We start from the raw sequence: 21,114 nt of genomic DNA, 5'->3' as shown, positions 1-21,114 counted from the left end.
GCTGTTAATCCTTGCAACTGCGGGAAGAATTATGTGGCGACTATCATCATTGGCCGTTCCGCATTTGTCAATTCTTAGTTTCTATATAGCTTTCTAGTACACTTTTGTTATACATTCATTTTTTGGTATTTTAGTTTTTTTATTTTTTTATATATTCATATATGCATTGGATAATAATTGTGCACTTATCTCTGCATCCTGCCAAAACCTGGGAGCCAGACCCGACATGTTTCGCGCTATGGCGCTGTATCAAGGGTCTCCCGGGTGGCCGCTGTCATCTGACTCCACGAAACATGTCGGGTCTGGCTCCCAGGTTTTGGCAGGATGCAGAGATAAGTGCACAATTATTATCAAATGCATATATGAATATATAAAAAAATTAAAAAAATAAAATACCAAAAAATGAATGTATAACAAAAGTGTACTAGAAAGCTATATAGAAACTAAGAATTGACAAATGCGGAACGGCCAATGATGATAGTCGCCACGTAATTCTTCCCGCAGTTGCAAGGATTAACAGCAGTGGAGTGGTGGGACTGAGGCGTTCACATTTACTCATTTGAAAAAGTTCTGATGAAAATTTGTTATTACCCGGTCCTATATTTAGAGCACTACTATAACAGCAGGATTTTAAAAGCTAAGAGGTCCTTTTATCAAGCCGCGCCAGCGGGGTTAGTGCATCAGACATTTCATCACACGCTAACTCCCGGCTAAAAAACTAACGCCTGCTCAATGCAGGCGTTAGTGGCTAGTGTGGCAGGCGGTTTAACGTGCAGTATTACGCGCGTTAAATCCCTACTGTAGCTTGATAAAAGGACCCCTATGTATCATAGGCTGTATAAAATAAGTAAGCCTTGATAAATACTAATATGAACTGAAAACAGTTATTCCATTCTGAGTAGCTGACAGATCACTACCACTTTAGACATTAGTCAATAAAATATAACAAAAGACTAAAAAACAAACCCAAAAAAAAGGAGTGATAAAAGAAAGTCAATTAAGACCAATGATAGTTCACAATAGGTTGTCTTGGTAGAATTATTTCCAAATCCAGACAGCTGTGAACACTTGAGGTCTTTAACCTTAAAAAAACATAAACCCTACCAAATATATACATATATTAAAAACAGTGGGGCTTGTGATAAAGAACTCTTTTATACATCAATATTTAAAGGATATTTGTCATAGACTTAGGGCTCCTTTTACTAAGGTGCGCCAGCATTTTTAGCGCACACTGAAGATTAGCGTGCGCAAACCATGCGCCAAATGAAAAATACTAACGCATGCTCTATGGAGGCGTTAGCATCTAGCGTGTGCTAAAACCGCTAGCGCACCTTAGTAAAAGGAGCCCTTAGTACACAGAGGATTAGTTTGTTAATTAATTTAAAACAAGGAAAATTGGCCATTTTACTGCTATGGTAAAAATTACTTTAGTGCATGGGGAAAAACTGTGCAAGGACATGCTAAAAACACTTTTTTATCACAGCTTAGTAAAAGGACTCGTTAGGATGTTATCATGAATTATGGACTAATAATAACATATTATGGACTAATAATAACATATAACATCAGAATAATTTTGCAAAGGTTGTTTCTCACATAAAGGTCTCATATAAATACTGGATAAATGGAATAAAGAAACAAAAAGAAAAGAAAAGGGGAGGACTAGCTGGTATTTCACATAAAGTGAGTGTATATCAATCCAATATGAGCTAACCTAAAGGAGAAGAGATAGCAATTGGAATTGGAGCTATTCTAGCTTACAGAATTTTTTTAATGTGATGGTTTAAAAAAAAAAAATTGAAGGCAATAAGTAGCACCCAAAGATACAACCTGCTGACGTGGACCCAAAAAAGGTCTTACGTCTGCTCCGTGTTTACCTTGGATAAGACAGGAAAAACCAGCACATTAAGCATCCTTATATTGAAAATATAATCTCAGAATCCAATTTCTGTCGGGTTCTAAGGCAAAAGTCACTATCAGTGTCAGCCTAGCAGCTAAAAAAAACAGACAGAGTTTTCTTTTTTATAAAAACCCTCAAATCTAGGCTAGGCGTCTCATTCTTCTTATTGTCTTTTTCCTTCTCCGACAAACCAAAGGTTAAATAAAAAGCTTTTATCACCATATTTATGGGTGACAAAAGAGGAGTTTTGGGAAAATTCACAAATCTCATATTCAATCTTCTATTAAAGTTCTCAATTGTCCTCAACTTTTAATGAATCCATAATTTATCTTTAACTAATTCTTGCTGACAGTCTAACATTTTCTCCTGGTCTTTTTCTAATTTCTGTAGACTCCCAGAATGCTTATCCAGTTGCTCTTGATGTTTCACAACCTGGTTTTGAAGGCGAAGCAACCCTTCACCAATTTTATCCAAATGTTGACTCGCTGAAAGCTCCATTTTTTTCAATAGCTTTACAAATTTCTCCTACGGAGACAGTATCTTAATCATACTTCTTTAATGTGCCTGTTATTCCATCAATCTCATGTCCTCTGCTGTTACAATGCCTGGAGTTCCCCCAGAAATCATTCGGTCCTCTTCAAGGGACAAGAAGGTGTGGGGGACTTTGTGAGGTCAGAGCACTTAATGGCGATGGGATCCCGCCACTACACTATTTATGCATCAGAATTCTGTGGTAATCCCTTCGGCGTATCCATGAAGCCTTGTTTCAGAGGAGTCTCACATTGTTCATGACTCAGCGTAGTTTCCAGCAATGCTGGATAAGCCTCTCCAACCTCTGCTCTGGAGTCCTCCGAACCTTCTACTCCAGCTACAGATGATAAAAAGCCACAGATAAAGATTTGGGTAAAGGCTGGACCAGTGCTGATCCCAGGCGGGTGAGTAGGTGCTTTTACCTGGTCCTTCCTTTTTTTGTCTATCTTCATTAACCTGAAAACTCAGTTAGAGTCTGACCTCCCTACCGCCATCTTGCTCTTTCTCGGGATAACATATTTTTAATTATTTTAGTCCACTTGTGCATATCAGGCAACAAACATTTGGCAAGATTTGTTGAGTCATATTAGAATGATAAGTAATTTTAAAATCTTTAAAATCTTATCTTTTTAAGAAATAAGTTATAGGCTAATTGAATGTATGATATTGTATACTGTATTAATGTAATTCTGGAGATTGGCTCCATATCTTATATTTGTAAACCGCTGTGAGCTAAGTAATGGTATTGGCAGTATATAAATATTGTATTGTATTGTTATGGTGAGATGTGTATCTGGGACTTTTTATGTGACGTTCATTGCAGTGTCCCTAGGGTGTCCCACTGCTTTGCTGGGATGTCAGAGTGGTCAGTCTAATACAAATGCTGGCACCTCCTACATCCCAATTTTTTTGTTTTGGATGTGTGTGTGTATGTGTGTGTGTGTGGGGGGGGGGGGTGTTTAATGGTTTAGAAAGACAGACACACTGAGCACGAACATTCATTTTTAAAATAACAAGATAGAGATTTGCAGTTTTGAAAATGGGCATGTTTGGAAATGGATTTATGTGTGTGTTCCACTAAACATCTAAACTCGGATTTATACGTCATATTGAAAATGTCTAGAAATGGTCTTCACACATAGGTAGTCTATTAGGGTTTCAGGATATCTCTAGTGAAAATGCATGCGACAGAGGAACTTTCCATGCAGATCTATTCCATGTACATTCATTGGAGATATCTTCACGCTTAGATTACTGCAATCCACTTCTAACTGGTCTCCTGAAGGCCACCTCTCCCCCTGTAATCTGTGCAAAACTCTGTTGCACGACTCATCTTCTACCAACCTACGCTACACTTGCTACACTCATGTCACCCCTCTCCTTAAATCACTTCACTGACTTCCTATCTGCCATCGCATACTGTTCAAGCTCCTATTGCTGACCTACAAGTGAGTTCATTCTGCTGCCCCTCAATATCGCTCCTCTCTTCTCTCTCCTTATGTACTTCCCAGAGAACTCCGTTCCTCAGATAAGCCACTCTTAGTTGTACCCTTCTCCTCCACTGTTAATTCCAGACTTTGTTCTTTTCATCTAGTTGCCCCCTACGCCTGGATAAAATTACCTGAGTTTTGTCCGCCAAGCCCCTTCCCTTACCTTGTTTAAAAGCAGACTGAAAACCCATCTTTTTAATATGGCCTTCGATCCACAAACCTACTCCTCTGTCCACCAACCCAGCAAGCTGATTAACCATTCTCCTTAACTGTATCCATGACATCTTGTTTATCTGTCTTGTCTGTTTAGATTGTAAGCTCTTTTGAGCAGGAACTGTCTTCTTTGTGAGTCTGTAGCACTATAGAAATAATTAATAGCAGTAGTATTAATATTCTGAGAATCTGTATGTGGCACTCAAGGCCTAAACTTCAGCATACCTGATATAGGGCTAGATTCACTAAGCAAACCGTTTGTGTACCGATTGGTTTGTGACTCCTTTGCGACCTGATTTCCCTCCGGCCCGTGTACTGATCCAATTCTAATTCGTGCATGCAAATGAGGGAAAGGGCATGCAAAGTATGCAGGGACTCGATTCACTAAAGTAAAATCATGAACACCGACTGGGCTAACTGATCAACAAAAAGCGACCACTGGGGACCAGTCACTCATGACTTTTCCGACTCCATTCTCCTGCTGTTGCCCCAACTCTCCTCCCGCCACCCTGCAAAGAAGTTGAGAGGTAAAAAAAAAAGAGGCTGCTGCTGCCGCCGGGGATCAAGTCGGGCCCCCTCCCCCCCAAAAAAAACCCCACAGTAAAGAAACATGAATGGATGCGCAGACCATCTACAGGGAAAGCAGTAGGTCTCTGCATGCATCTAGATCGCACACTAGCGATCCGTGTCGGCGCTTGGGGGCGTTCCTCCGATCGTCCCCATTAGAATATTATTGCTTGAAGAATCCATCGGACCTGCCCAGATCAGACACGGATCAGTCACAATCAGGCAGGTTAGTGAATCTAGCCCATAGATTTTTTTTTTTCTCACTCACAAACACCTACACCTCAAATTGGCTCAACATTAACTTTTGTTAAAATAAATACCTTGTACCATGCAGGCACACCAGTTATATAGTCACTCCATTTCTTGTTTGTAAACACTTCACATTGCATCGTGAAAGATTTGCTAATCATCCCATTGTTGCTGTAAGTGCAGTCTGAGCTGTAACAGTCTTCATTTCTTCTGTGAACATGTAAAGAAAGTTCGGAAGATGAGATATTCCTAAAATATTACAAAGAAAAAAAAAACAAAAAAAAACTTTTATAAGAATTTCATGACCAGCACACAAGCATAAATACAACCATGTTTCTTCCCTTTTACAGCAAACAACATTGGCTTCTTGTGGAAAAATGGATTGTTTTCAAACTACTGACACTTACATTAAAGCAAATACTGTAAAATATGTCTTTCACGGTACCTATCATCTCCTACCATCCCATATAAGAACAAGAATTGCCGTTGCTGGGTCAGACCAACTTTGTCATGAAACCCTGGAGGGTGTTTTCCCCTATAACAGACTCTGGAAGAGCGTTCCAGTTTTCTATCACTCTCTGGGTGAAGAATTTCCTTACGTTTGTACGGAATCTATCCCCTTTCAACTTTAGAGTGTCCTCTCGTTCTCCCTACCTTGGAGAGGGTGAATAGTCTGTCTTTCTCTACTAAGTCTATTCCCCTCAGTCTATCCCCCTATTACACCCTCTGGAAGCGCATTCCAGTTGTCCACCACTCGTTGGGTAAAGAAGAACTTCCTAGCATTCGTTTTGAATCTGTCCCCTTTCAACTTTTCCGAATGCCCTCTTGTTCTTTTATTTTTTGAAAGTTTGAAGAATCTGTCCCTCTCTACTCTCTCTATGCCCTTCATGATCTTATAAGTCTCTATCATATCCCCTCTAAGCATTTGTTTATAACCACTAGAAAGCAGCCTTCTTTCATTTTAAATGCTGCCTGAAGGAAGGAGAAGGAAGGAGAAGGAAGGAGAAGGAGAAGGAGAAGGAAGGAGAAGGAAAGAACCTCGGGATTCAGGGCAATGAGGGAGAGAGGTGCTGCATGGGGACCATGGAGGAGGAAAGAAGCACTTGATGTGAGGGGGGAGGGGCAAGGAGGAAGAGAGGTGCTGCATGGGAAGGATATAGAAAGGGAGAAAAACGCTGGACTTAGGGGGAGACAAGGATAAAGAGATGTGCTGCATGAAGGGGGCATAGAGAAGAAAAGAAGCACTGGGTTGGGAGAAAGGAGAGAGAGGTGTTGAATGGGGTGCAAGAGGAGAGAAAGAGGTACTGGACCCAGAGCAATGAGGGAGAGAAGAGTTGCATGGGGTTATGAAGGAGGAAACACTGGATTTGAGGGTGAGGCAAGGAGGGAGAGAGGTGCTGCATGAAGGGGGCATGGAGAAGGAAAGAAGCACTGGGCTGGGAGGGAAGGGGAGAGTGAGAACTGCTGAATGGGGGTGCAAGGGGAGGGAAAGAGGTTCTGGATCCAGGACAATGAGGGAGAAAGTTGCTACATGGGGGAGGGGGTGCAAGGGGAGGGAAACAATCACTGTACTTGTGGTAAGGAGGGACAGAGGTGCTGTAAGGGGACATGGAGATGGAAAGTAAAACTGGAGTTGGGGGCAAGGAATGAGAGAGTTGCTGTATTGGGGAGAGCATAAGAAGAGAGAAAGAAGCACTGAACTCAGGGGCCCAGGAGGGTGAGGGGGCTACACTGGGGGGGGGGGACAAGGAGAGAGAGATACTGGATTTGGGGAGGGGTAGGAAGGGAAAAGAGAGATCTAGTGAATGGACTGAAGATGACAAAGGAGAAACTAGGCTCATAGAGGGAGGAAGAAAGATACTGGATGTGAGGCAGGAGTAGATGGAAAAGAAAACAGGAGACACACTGACCTAGAGGCAAGAGAAAGGAGAGACCAGGATTCTGGTGAAAGGTGAGAGGGTGAGTACAGTGGATGGAAATTAGAGGGGAAACTATAACTAAAGAAGTGGTATATGCTTGATTTCAGGCATTTTTTTGTGTTTGTGTTTGCCATATTTTTTAAAAAAATTTTAAAATATTAATCACAATTAATCACTAACATACAAAATAATTAATCATGATTAAAATTTGCAATCTTCCTGCATCCCTAAAAAGAAACAATTATTACATTGCTATTGAATGATTTACATAGAATCTTGATAGTGGGCATATAGCACTAGTTATCTCTCGAGACCTAGCTTCAGCATTCGATTACAGGTTTATAAATGACTCTGGGCAAGACACTTAGGGGGAAATTCTGTAAATGGCATCTATCTCTTGTCAATCACACTTAGCCACCTTTAATGTGGACCAGGGTTTTAAAGGCCTACATTACAGGCACCTACATCCTTTAGAGAATCACACATAGTGGTGTCTAAGTCGTTCTCCACCCCTAAACATGCCTACTTTGGAGTTAGGCGCCTATGTTTTGTAACATTGCGCCTAAGAAGACAGGCGCTTATCACCCAATTAATCTTTATTTTATTCAATTATGAGCTTGTTAACAATGGTAAAAGATGGATTTTTTCAGAATTCAAATTTCCATGGCACCTAATCTTGATGAATGCCTCCTATGGACAAATGACAAAATAATAGTTATAATTTGCCATCACTGCTTGCTAGATTTAGCAATATTGGCAAAGTTTTCTTTCATTAGAGGAAGAATGGTCTGACCATTTATCGAAGAGTTTATAACTCAGAATTCCCCTATCAAAATTATACTTTTTCTGGATGCCCTATTTCTCAAGCACAAAAGCTTGTTAATTGCCATCTATTCACAGCAGACATTGATAGCATCAGTTATTATATCTTTCAGGGTTGTGGATGTTCATGAAAATATCTGACCTGCTTTCTGAAAACCACTAGATTGCAATCAGTACTTACTTCTAGGTACATCATAGGCTCCCTGCGCTGAAAACTGCTGTTGCGGTTTAGTAAAAGGGGGCAATAGTGCAAAATATAGACAGAAGATATGGATTCTCAAAGCGGACACATTTTGATCGCTAGATTGAAAATAGAATCATGTTTCCTACCTTTGTTGTCTGGTAATTTCATCAGTCTCTGGTTGCACTTTATTCTTCTGACTGTGCATCCAATATTTCTTCCCTTCTTTCAGCCTCCTGTATGCTTCCTCTCCTCCAGATCTCATTTCCTCCCCCAACTTTTTCTTCCTTTCCCTGCCCCCTCCTCTTTCTTTCTTTCTCTCTGCCCCCCTTTCTTTCTGTCTGTCTTTCTGTCTCCCTTCCCCCTTTCTTTCTGTATGTCTCTCTTTCTTTCTGTCTCCATGCCCCCTTTCTTTCTTTCTGTGTCAAAGCCCCTTTCTTTCTTTGTCCCCCCTTTCTTTCTGTTTCCCCTCTTTCTTTCTGTCTCCCTGCCTTCCCTTTCTTTCTCCCTGCCCTCCTCCAAGCCACCGCTGCTGCCATTGGGGAACAGGCCACCACTGCTGCCGCCATTAGGGAACAGGCCACCGCGTTCTGAGCTTTCCCTGCTTACACACCGTAAAGAGGACACAGAAGTGCTGGGACCGGCCTTCCCCACCCGACATCGGTTCTGGCCTTCGAGGGAAAGTTCCGGGCCAGCCAGGTAGTGATTGGCTGGCCCGGAACTTCCTCTCTGACGTTGGAGTTGATGTCGGGTGTGGAGGGTTGGTAAGCCCAGTGCTTCAGCGTCCACTTTGCGGCATTGGGAAGCAGGTAGAACACGAAGGCAATGCGAGTCTATCATGCGATCGACTCACATTGCCTTCGCGATCTACTGGTCGATCGTGATCGACCTTTTGAGCATCCCTGTTTTAGCCAATCACATGAAGGTGGGGATAAATGTATATACAGTAAATTATAGAATTTATACTGCATATTGGAATTCTTCCCTTCACAAGATGGCATTACACTGTTGAGGAGAAAGGATTTCCATTGTGCAAATGCAACCATATTTATGAGCCTACGATGTTAGACTAGTAGATAAAAACAGGTTGTAGATAAAGACAATTGTAGATAAAGACAGGTAGTTAGCAGATAAAGATTGGTTGTTCACCCTCTCCAAGGTAGGGAGAACGAGAGGACACTCTCTAAAGTTAAAAGGGGATAGATTCCATACAAACGTAAGGAAGTTCTTCACCCAGAGAGTGGTGGAAAACTGGAACGCTCTTCTGGACTCTGTCATAGGTGAAAACACCCTCCAGGGATTCAAGACAAAGTTAGACAAGTTCCTGCTGAACCAGAACGCAGGTAGTGCTGGTCTCAGATAGGTCACTGGTCTTTGACCTAGAGGCCACCGGGGGAGCGGACTGCTGGGCACGATGGGCCACTGGTCTGATCCAGCAGCGGAAATTCTTATGTTCTTATCAACAATGGGTGATGAGTTGAGTTTTAAATGATAATTTGTATACCACTGAATGCTGCATTGGATTAGTGGTAAAGAAAAATTTGAAAATAAATCATAAATATTTGAATATATACAGTCTTCTACAAATCTAAACTGCCATCTAGTTACACATTCATTCCTGTTACAAGTAATTCATATCTCCTCTATATACGTCAAGCTCCGTCCTGGCAGTATTCAAATCCAGGCCAAAAGCCCACATTTTTGAGGTTGCTTTTAAGTCAACTCCTACTTGCTTGTAAAGTGCCTATGCCTTAGAAACTCACTAACCCCCTACTTGTCATGGTTGCTTGTTTGATTAGATTGTAATATCTACTGAGCAGGGACTGTCTCTTGAATGTTTTAATATACACTACTGCATACGTCTAGCAGCATTGTAGAAATGATAATTAGTAGTAGTAGTAGTAGTAGTACTGTGAAATATATCAGTTATGAATCTGATAGGATGTCATCTCTTCTAATTAAATTGCATTGGCTGCCTATTCAGTATTGGGGGATATGCACCACTGTTTCTTCACCCCCTAAACTGTACCATTCCTTTGCTTTGTAGCACAAGCCAGCATGCTGAATGCTCTGCACTACTCCGATGGTCGTAGAATTCCTATGATCGTCAGAAAAGCGCTGAACATTCAGCCCGCCAGCCAGTGCTAAAAACCTCTTCCGTGCTTTTGTAAAAAGGGGGAAGGAGGGTTAGTTTGTGATTACTTATTCCATACTGGTTGAGGGTGGTTCTGTGTCCAGTGTGTATGAAAGACATGGTTTTCTGTTAGCATTGACCAGCCTTGTTTTGCGAAATGCATCAGGCATGGTTCCTGTGAGCGCCTTAAATAAACCTGATTTTGAATTTCCTTATTGTCTGCCAATCTTCTTTTCTTCCATGTTGGATTCTTTGGAGGACCGCTTGCCTTTTTGTTTTATTATAAATTAACATACATGGAGTGGAACATACCAGAGGAGTTACAGATTTGGTTGTTTATACATACATATGGGTTAAAGTTGGACAACAGAATGAGGCAGTTGAGAGGAGTTGCAAACTTGGTTATTAATATAGACTCATACTGTAGACTTGATAGCTGTCCTCCAAATGTTATGAAAGTTGCCCTGGTCAACTTTAAGGCCAAATTGTTGATGTGGATTAATTTCTTATTATCCATAAGGAGGTTTCTCGAGGAACAGGGTCAAATTGTGATTACACCAATTTAAAAAAAAACACTAAGGAATCATCCAGCATTGCATCTAATTCCTCTGACTACTAAGATACAGGAAGGTCTGGTAAACGGTGAATTAGTTACATACTTGGATAAGTTTAGCATTTTGCATGAGAATCAATCTGGTTTTCGGTCAGGATTTAGTACCGAAACAATCATGGCCTCTCTGTTTATTTGCATTCATTATTCAGTCAAGGTTTAAGTGCATTAATTCTGCAGCTAGATCTGAGCAGCGCTTTTGATCTGGTAGATCATACTATTTTGTTGGATTGTTTGGAATCCATTGGAGCCACAGGTAATGTCTTGAACTGGTTTTGTGGCTTCCTGGGTAAAAGATCGTACCAAGAGTTTAAAGAAGATACCTTGTCTTATCGTTGGGAAAAGTCCTGTGGGGTCCCGCAGGGTTCACCTCTGTCCCCCACTTTGTTTAATATTTATCTTGCTTCCTTGGGAAATTTATTACAAAGTTTAAAGCTCAAATTCTACATTTATACAGATGACAATACTGTAGTCATCCCGTTAACTTGTCTGAGACCGGAGTTCATAAATTTTTTAGCAATTATTTTAAGTCAGATTGAACTTTAGATGATTGCTTATAAATTGAAATTATATGCGGAAAAAACTAAATTTTTTTTAGCAACTCCCAACGATAAGATTAAAGAAACAACAATACACCTGAATGGGTTGGACTATAATATAGAACAATCCATAAAAATATTGGGTGTGACTCTGGATAAACATCTCACATTGGAACAACTTACGGATTTATTGTTTAAGAAATGTATCTCTGTGCTTTGGAAGCTTCGTACCATTAAGAAATATGTCGAAGAAACTTCCTTTCGTTTACTGGTACAGTCTTCTATCTTAAGTATTCTCAATTATTGTAAGATTATATATCTAGGTGCTTACAAGAAAATTTTCAAAAAATTGAGAGTGATTCAGAATATTGCCGTTCGCCTCATTTTTGGTTTAAAAAAATGGGAGCATATCACTCCTTTTTATTTGAAACTCCATTGATTGCTGATAGAGTCGAGAAGTCTGTTCAAATTTTCTTGTATTTGTTATAAATCAGTTTCAGGTTTGCTACCAGGTTATCTTGTGTCTCATTTTTCTTTGAACTTAATGGTTAATTAAATAGTTAAATATAAAAAGACAGAACCATTCAAAGAACAACTTAAATTGTAGCAAATCTTTCTCTTCACTTTCTTAAAACAAGTGATACTGACTGGAACAAGCCTCAGAAAATGGAGCAATATATCTCATACTGGAATTTTTTCCAAGAGAAGAAAAAACTTTTCCTCTTGATGACATCATAGGCTTGAACCTGTCCTTCCTACCATTATTTAAAGTATCAATTCTATTACTTCATTACTTTTGATGTAATACTTAATTAGCTGAGAATTCTTTGATACATAAACACAAGCACTTTAAGTATTTTCTAAATTTCATGAGTTGAAAGTTGAAACCTTTAAATGAAATGAAATGAAATGATATGGAAATGATCTACAACACTGAAGTAGCATAATTGAAATGAGCTGATAAGCATTGACTAAACGAAATGAGTTTAACAGCAATGAAGTAGCCATAATGAAGTGAGCTAAATAGCAATAAATGAAAATCGTTTAGAGCACTGAGGCACTTTGTTGAAACAGAGCACTGAGACACCTTTTTGAAATACTCTGGAAAATACTTGAAGCATAAACGCACTTTAAAAAAGTTAAAATATCATATGTTGTTGGTCCTGAATGTTCAGCTTAATTGTAGTTCTTTTTTAACTTTTAGTAGTAGTTAGTTATGAGATTTTTATTAAATTTAATGAAATATCAAAACATTAAAATATTAATATACTAAAATTTGATGATTTGTTTAAGTTAGGTTAAATTAAATAAGAAAGTAATTAATTTATTAATAAAGTAATGAAGTAATAGAATTGATACTTTAAATAATGGTAGGAAGGATGGGTTCAAGCCTATGATGTCATCAGGAGGAAAAAAATTTTCTTCTCTTGAAAGATATTCCAATATGAGATAAATTGCTCCGCTTTCTGAGGCTTGTTCCAGTCAGTATCAATTTTTTTAAGAAAGTGAAGAGAAAGATTTGCTACAACTTAAGTTGTTCTTTGAATGGTTCTGTGTTTTTATATTCATTTTTCTTTGAGTCACGCCAAAAAGACCACCCGTAGAGTGCACTTGTTTTCATATCCCTCCATAAAATCCTGTCATTATAAGAAGTTCTTTGAGATAATCCTCTCATTTCAAGCCGCTAAATTGAATATATGACTTGGAAAAATTGTTAGAGGTCTCTTCCTATCTTGATTTTAGAAAATTGTTAAAGACTCAACTCTTTGATAGGCTGGTATCGTAATGCATTCTGCTTCATTTTTTCAATCAAATTCCTTATATTCAACTTGATGTATTTTATCTGTTCTATGTATTACTTCTTTCCCTGCCATGCCGGTATTTTCATAAAATGAATCACTGGGCACTCTGATATTAAATGTGAAAGAGGAATAATTGTATATATTATCTCAAACACAATAGGATGTAATCCCACTGCTACCAATACATCTTTCAAAAAGTGCTTTTATAATTATCTCTTTGGGTCCTCAGAGGGCCACCACACACTCAATCATTTCATTGTGTGAGGCTTTATGCTCCCGTTCGTCATTGGTCCCATATTATTCATTAATTTTTTTGATTAATTTTTTGATTAGTTGAATATAAATACTAGTACTAATGTACTTAGCTTTAGGTTACACGTTGTTCGGGAGGGTGGAAATAATCGCCAACATGTTTCGCCCTTACAACTTGGGGCTTTATCAAGACTCCCTCACCCGTTCATTGTGTTTAGTAATCTTTTACTGCCACCGCTAGCGACGTGATGGTGGCAGTAAAAGATTACTAAACACAATGAACGGGTGAGGGAGTCTTGATAAAGCCCTAAGTTGTAAGGGCGAAACATGTTGGCGATTATTTCCACCCTCCCGAACAACGTGTAACCTAAAGCTAAGTACATTAGTACTAGTATTTATATTCAACTAATCAAAAAATTAATCAAAAAAATTAATGAATAATATGGGACCAATGACGAACGGGAGCATAAAGCCTCACACAATGAAATGATTGAGTGTGTGGTGGCCCTCTGAGGACCCAAAGAGATAATTATAAAAGCACTTTTTGAAAGATGTATTGGTAGCAGTGGGATTACATCCTATTGTGTTTGAGATAATATGCCGGTATTTTCTGCATTATATTGTAAATGCTTTCTTCTTTATCTGTTTTTAAGTCCATTATTCTCATTTGCATTTTATCTGTATCCCATGTATTAGCTCACCTTGTTATGAACCACCTAGAACTTTTTTAGTATGGCGGAATATACAAATAAAATTATTATTATTATTATTATTATAGAAGCTAGAGTGAATTTTAAAATTTATGTAATTGTATTTTTGATACTTCATGGCAACGCACCAGACGATATGATGGATTTAGTTAAAGTTTTAGGAAGAAATAAGTCTTCCTCAAAATATTTTTTACTCCTTCATTATCCAGGTACGCCAGAGGGAAAATCTATGCATTTTCTGTTGATGGCTTTTATCTATCATAGTGTATCGCAAACTGTGTGCTGTAGCACACTAATGTGCCTCCTGAGATTTCAAGTGTGCCGTGAGATGCTGGGGAGGAGGAGAGGTACCGGTGCCAGCTGACTGCGGCTGCAGCAAGAGGCACATCCTACAGGCAATCATCTCCTCCTCTCCATGTGTCTTCCCTGCCAGCACCCCCACTGGTGCCTCAGGGTCCGTCTGGAGGGCCTTCGCGCAAGCGCGTCCGTCGACTTGATGACATCATACATGCGTGTGACACCATTGCGATGGTGTCCGCGCACTTCCAGATGCCTTGAGCCGCAGCCACTATGTGTAGTGTGCTGCAGCTCAACAAAGTTTGAGGGACACTGATCTATCAAGTTGTCAGGATATGTAACTCTCTACGTCAGACATTAAAAAAGTTGAGTGGAGTGGGGCTAGGGGCAGGGCTAGGGGCGAGGCTGGGGCATGGCGTGGGCATAATGGTGCGAGGTTGGGTGATTAAATTAGATGGAAGCTAGGGGAGAGTGGGCCCCCTAGTGCTATAGGCCCTTAGGTACTGCCCTGGCATCTAGCTCACAGATATAAAAGACCTAAAGACATTTAGATTGTCTATCATTTTTTATATTCTTATCATGAAAGATTTTAAGTTTGACGTTGCCTGCTTCCATAGAGTCTGTGTCGCTAAGTGGGTTATTAAATACAAATGAATAAATTAATAAGTATAAAAACAAGGCATGTGCAATATACAGTTGTCTCAGAGACATATAGATATTTTTGTGAGTATATTTTTGAAGATAACCAGCTAATTTATCCAGATCCAGCTCCACCGAATATCAGGCACATTTTTCCTGGATTCTGTGTAGTTTGACCCAAGTTGCACACACAACATTGCTACACCTAATAATTGACACTATTGGGCACTAATTAAAAGTTATGCACACAACTTTCCAAGCTCATTTTATAAAGTGGTGGGTATAAATTCTCATGGGGGCACAGCCAGGGTAGGAGCAGGGGCAGATCATGGGTGTTTCTAAAAGTTAAGTACATTGTTATAGAGTATGCCTAATGTGACCATACGTCTCATTTTGAACAGAACCGTTCTGTTCTTAATTACCTTGCCCCGAAGCACACCCGAAATGTCCCGTTTTCAGAGCCCAGGATGTCTTCTTGCTTCTCCCTGCTTCCCTGACACAGCAACACTAAGGCGCATGCAGCAACTGCACTGCACAAGTGCCGGGCCTACAAGCCTTCCCCCCGACGTCAATTCTGACATCGGAGAGGAAGGCCCAGAAGTTCCTCTTCGACGTCAGAATTGACGTTGGGGAGGAGGGGGGAAGGCTGCATGCGCCTTGGTGTTGCTGCGTCAGGAAATCAGGGTGCATTGGGGGCAGGGAAATCAGGGTGCATCGGGGAAGCAGGGTGGCTTGGCTTTTGGGGGGAAGCAGGGTAGTTGGGGGGGCAGGGAGAGAGAAAGAAAGAAAGAAAGAAAGGGGGCAAGGAGAGAGAAAGACAGACAGAAAGAAAGGGGGACAGGGAAAGAAATGAAAGAGAGGATGCACAGTCAGAAGGAAGTGCAACCAAAGATTTATGAAATCACCAAAAGTAGGAAAAATGATTTTAAATTTAGTGATCTAATTATGTCAGTTTTGAGAATTTATATCTGCTGTCTATATTTTGCACTATATTTAATGGGATCCGGAGGAGGGTTCGGGATCTGGGAAGGGGGGGAGGGAAGGAGGATCCTGGAGGATACGGGGGTCCTGTCCCATTTTGAGGAAAAAAAATAAATGGTCACGTTAAGTATGCCTGATCTGTGCACAACTTAGATACAGATATTTAGGCCTGGGTTTTATGGACCTACATGGTTTTGCCTAAATATTAGTCATGAGTGCAGGCACTAAGCTTGATTCTATATATGACAAGTGTCTTTTATTGAATCATGCTAAGCGCAATTCTAGTTGGTGCCAATATTTTAGGTGCCATATATAGAATTTGGGGGACAAACTCTGGGACAGATTTTAAAGCACTATACTAGTTTCTAAGATCAAACTTCCCTTGCACCATTGATTTTTTAATGTGATCTTGGATAAGGGTAAGCATTTATTAGCATGCATTTGGTTCATATGAGCACTTAACAATTATAAGGGTCCTTTTACTGAGCTATAGTAAGCGTTACTGTACACTTAAAGCAACTTAAAATGGAGTACTGTGGGACAAGCTCAGGCATCAAGTAGTAAATGCCAAATTTGCAGATTCTAACTGCGTTAAAAAATACATATTTTCTCTTGGACGGGGCAGTGAGTGAGTGTTCCTTACCGTGTGCTAGTTAGTTAGGACAAGATTCCTATCTGAGTCATTACTGCCTACAAGATGGCCATGTGATATTGGTAACATTGGCACTGGTCATTAATACAAAACTTGGAAAATCGGTTATTTTACTGCTACAGTACAAATAGGCCGTAGTGTGCAGGAAAAACTGTGCAAAGACATACTAAGGCCACTTTTTACCACAGTTAAGTAAAAGGATCCCAACAAGCACACAAACTCGATTACACATACATACTCCATGTTTATTTTGTTTCACGTTATTTTTTTTTTTTTAACTTTTAAAGAACATATGTTAAACTTTTTAATTCATAAATAGAATTTATCTATAGAATGGGCCCCTTGTATTCTATTTGGAATAGAATACAAGGGGCCGCTAAAAAGTTCTCAGCCCAACCAAGAGAAAATAATGTGGAGCCCTGAAGCTTAGGAGTTATGCCACATCTTTCTTGACACTTTTTATTTTGTTTCATATCATTGAAATGAAAATTGTCAAGAGAATGGGCAGAGAAATTCTGTTGAGAATAGGCAGAGAATGGGCAGGCCATAGGCATGTCTCCCATTTAGGCATGTAATTTTATAAATTACAAATTTCATTTGGCAAATGCATGCCAATTTATGCCTACTGTTGACATTGTATAAGAGGATGTGCCAATGCACACTTATGCTAGCATTCTATAAATGGAATATTGGTGCCAAAATGCCATTATAGAATTGGCACTAAATAGACAGCATTGAGGCACCTAAATTTTTAGAATTGCCCAGTTAGTAAGTCAGGTCCAATATTTGTAAATTCTCCAAGATTTTGCAAGACTATCTCAAGTTAATGCCACAAAACAGAGAAGTGAGGTACAAATAAGATTGATAAAGTTTTGAGAATAGCTTGAATGCAGGGAGGAGGCAAAAACATGAGTAGGAGGTAGAGGAGCAGTGCTTCTTTTACTTGTGGACCCTCCTTCTCTACCAGCTTCCATCTGAAGTTTGAAGGAGCCATTGGGTCCTGCGAGACTAAAAGCTAAGATGGAAGGAAGCAAAAGGAGATGCAACCACTGCTATGAAACTTTGAATTAACTGCCCAAGAGAGGGAATTGTACCTGTAGTGGAGAGAAGGCTAGAAATGAAAGAGCTTGAAGACAGAACATGCTGGTCTTCCAATCTAGAGAGTTGCGCGGGGACAGAAATCCCACCCGTCCCCACCCGTCCCCACCAAAGTCCCACCCGTCCCCGTGAGGAATCCCTCCGTCCCCGTGAGGAATCCCCTCCGTCCCCACCCGTCCCCGCGAGGAATCCCCTCCGTCCCCACCCGTCCATATAAACTTCAGAAATAGTTATTTCATTTAATTATGCTACTGAATTAAAGGCTCTGGTAGAAACCATTTACAAATAAGCAAAAAGACTTTATTAATTTGAAAATATTAATTGGGAAGAATACATACTTTGCAAATGGGTTTCTACCAGAGCCTCTAATGTTTATAAATTTTTATCAACACAACTAATATACTACTTTATCCTGAAGCAAAATTAAAAAAAAGAAATATAATTCTTTTCCTACCTTTGTTGCCTGGTTTCTGTTTTCCTCATGTTCTCATTCAATTCCTTCCATCCACTGTCTCTCTTCCTTCTGCATCTTCCATTTGCTCTGTTACTGTGCCTCTCCCTTTCTTCCCCCTTCCAAATTGGTCTGGCACCCATCTTCTTCTCTCCGCTCCCCCAATAGTCTGGCATCTGTCTTCTTCCCTGCCAGCGTCTTCTCCCTATTCTCTCTTCCCCATTTCCTTTCAGCGTCCTTTTCCCCCCATCTTCCCCATGTCCTGTCAGCGTCCTTCTCCCCCCTCTGTCTTCCACATGTGCTTTCAGTGTCCTTCTCCCCCCTCTGCTTCCCCATGTCCTTTCAGCGTCCTTCTCCCTCTCTGTCTTCCCCATGGCCTTTCAGCGTCCTTCTCCACCCCTTTGTCTTCCCCATGTCCTTTCAGCGTCCTTCTCCACCCCTTTGTCTTCCCCATGTGCTTTCAGCATCCTTCTCCCCCCTGTCTTCCACAAGTGCTTTCAGAGTCCTTCCCCCCCCCCCCGCCCTTCCCATGGCCTTTCAGCGTCCTTCTCCACCCCTTTGTATTCCCCATGTGCTTTCAGCGTCCTTCTCCCTCCTCTGTCTTCAATTGCTTTCAGAGTCCTTCCCCCCTCCTCCTGTCTTCACCAGGGCCTTTCAGCGTCCTTCTCCCCCCCTCCTTCTCTACCGCCCCGGGTGCAGCACAGCCGGCCAGGTCCCCTTACTTTTGTGGCACTTCCCCGACCGACTGACAACAGCCTCGGTCCGACAAACCTCCCTGCCCTTAACTGCGAATCTAAATTACCTTATTACAGCTGCTGTAAGAAGATAATTTAGATTCGCGGCTACAGGGCAGGGAGGATTGTCGGACCGGGGCTGTTGTCGGTCGGTCGGGGAAGTGCCACAAAAGTAAGGGGACCTGGCCGGCTGTGCTGCAACCGGGGCGGGGTGTGGCGGGGCGGACCGCCCCGTCCCGTGGTAGCCACTCGAACCGCGAGGCTACTCTCCTCCTTACCTGCACTGCCTGCAGCACAGAGCCAAACGGAAGTCTTCCCGACTCAGTCGCGCGGCTCTTCTCTCTACCTTCTCTGCTTGCAGCACAGAGCCGAACGGAAGTCTTCCCGACGTCAGCGCTGACGTCGGAGGGAGGGAGGGCTTTGTTTAAGCCCTCCCTCCCCTCCGACGTCAGCGCTGACGTCGGGAAGACTTCCGTTCGGCTCTGTGCTGCAAGCAGAGAAGGTAGAGAGAAGAGCCGCGCGACTGAGTACATCCAGCCCCGCAGGAACCCCGCGACCCTCGGAGGCGTCCCCACGGGATCCCCGCGACCCTATGGGGCATCCCCACGGGATCCCCGCGACCCTAGGGGGCGTCCCCACGGGATCCCCGTGACCCAAAGGGGGAACCCGCGGGATGCCCGCGGGATTCCCGTCGTCCCCGTTCCCGTGCAGCTCTCTATTCCAATGCCTTGGACCCTGAAATTTATATTACACCCCATTCCATAATTCAATATTTTGTTTAAACCCTATCTGTCACATGAATGCAATGAGTATAATCTCATAACAGTTTGCTTAAATTCAGAGAGCACGAGTGCTTGATGGATTGTTTGAGGTGTATTTTTTCCTAGCTGTAAATTTCATAGTGATATTCATTTTCTTGTACTTGCTTGTACTTTTACCTGGAGAAAATTTTATAAGAGATATTTCATGTGCATATAACTCCTAATAGTATATATATGCAAAATTGTCTTTATAAAGTTTCCAAGTTTATTAGGCATTTAATATACCACCCATTAGTGACCTTTCAAAGTGGTTTGCAATCGATATCCAGTTAATTAGAAAACAGGCAAAGTGAAAGGAAATTACAATCTCAAAAGAACGGAACAAAAGATGTTAATAGTCACAGAAACCCAATTTGGCAGATGTATTCTGTAGGGTGTCTCCCCAAAGACAATAGAATAACAACTCATTAATAGATGAAAGCTACCGGCCAAATGCTCCAGAAAAAAAGAAAGGTTTTAAACTATTTTAAAATTTTTGAAGGAAATGCTCTAAATGAACAGGTGATGGAAGAGAATTACACAAGCATCACCTCTCACTGTATATTCTATAAGGATTCACTTTTAAACATATAATAAAGAAAGGTTTCCTATTCCATATCATACACTTTTTGTTGCCTTAAATACTTACAGATGAATGCACAAATATGTCCCAGTGTCATTTGCTTGAGCTGGCCAAAACTGAAGTGAAAACTTTTCTGAGGTGATTCTGCCAGTTGTTTCAAGGGCCAGCTTCATTAGACCATTTGATTCATTTTTTTTGTACCAGGCTGGTGCAAATATCGTCTTCTGAAAATCACCTGGTGTTGACTTATGTGTTACAGGACATTTAATCTGTGAAGGTTCACCCTCATAAGCGCAGATATATTCAAAAGCATTGCCTTGAAAAAAAAAAGTGTATAACAAATTAAGAGTACAGATTTCATATTAGCTCAACAGTCTTTATATGAATAATCCTCTGACTTGGTAAATAAAAGGAATGCACGCACTGTTCCCTCTAAGCTGAGAGGGAGTCCTCCAAGTGCATTTCTGCTAGTGAGAGGTGGTGTTTCAATATTGTGTTTTCAATCTCTAGAGACAGGCACCTGTCCCTCACTATAGAGAGTTTTACCTCATGCAAAATTGTCATTTCTTTAATAAGACATTAACTATTTTTTCTTAACTATTTTTTCTGCGGCCCTCACAGTTAAAGTTTAACATCTTTCCTTTAACATCTTTCCCTTCGTTTCTTCCCTCTGATTTTAAGTTTAAAAAAAAAAATTGTAATTTTCTTCCACACTTCCCTTTTGTTTTTCCTTCCCACCTTAGTATGTCTGTCCTTGTATTGTCTGCCCTAGTATTGTCTTTGCCATTATTTATTTTCTGTTTTAATTGTACAATTAATACAATTGTACAATTGTACAAATTGTAAAGCGTTTTACCAAATTTTAAATAAGCTATAAACTATTTCCTTTTCCTTTGAATTAACAAAGGATTATAACAGTTATAACAGGTGTCTGCAACCGCCTTCAGCTCTCACCTC

The 21,114-nt window shown here is 40.7% G+C and overlaps 1 protein-coding gene across 3 annotated transcripts in view; it reads right to left on the bottom strand.

Moving 5' to 3' along the window:
* LOC117362832 (interleukin-18 receptor 1-like) overlaps positions 1–21,114 on the bottom strand; it is a 122,119-nt gene that overhangs the window by 52,536 nt on the left and 48,469 nt on the right. For all 3 annotated transcript variants that reach the window (XM_033949860.1, XM_033949861.1, XM_033949859.1), the window contains 2 exons: positions 20,224–20,473; positions 5,025–5,202 (listed from right to left, as the gene is read on the bottom strand). In XM_033949860.1, coding sequence (XP_033805751.1) covers positions 5,025–5,202; positions 20,224–20,473 — 428 coding nt within the window. The remainder of the gene's footprint in view (positions 1–5,024; positions 5,203–20,223; positions 20,474–21,114) is intronic.

The sequence above is a fragment of the Geotrypetes seraphini genome, chromosome 6 (assembly GCF_902459505.1).
Source record: "Geotrypetes seraphini chromosome 6, aGeoSer1.1, whole genome shotgun sequence".
Taxonomy (NCBI): domain Eukaryota; kingdom Metazoa; phylum Chordata; class Amphibia; order Gymnophiona; family Dermophiidae; genus Geotrypetes; species Geotrypetes seraphini.
The sequence above is the reverse complement of the archived record's forward strand: the minus strand, read 5'-3'. Positions and strand labels throughout refer to the sequence as shown.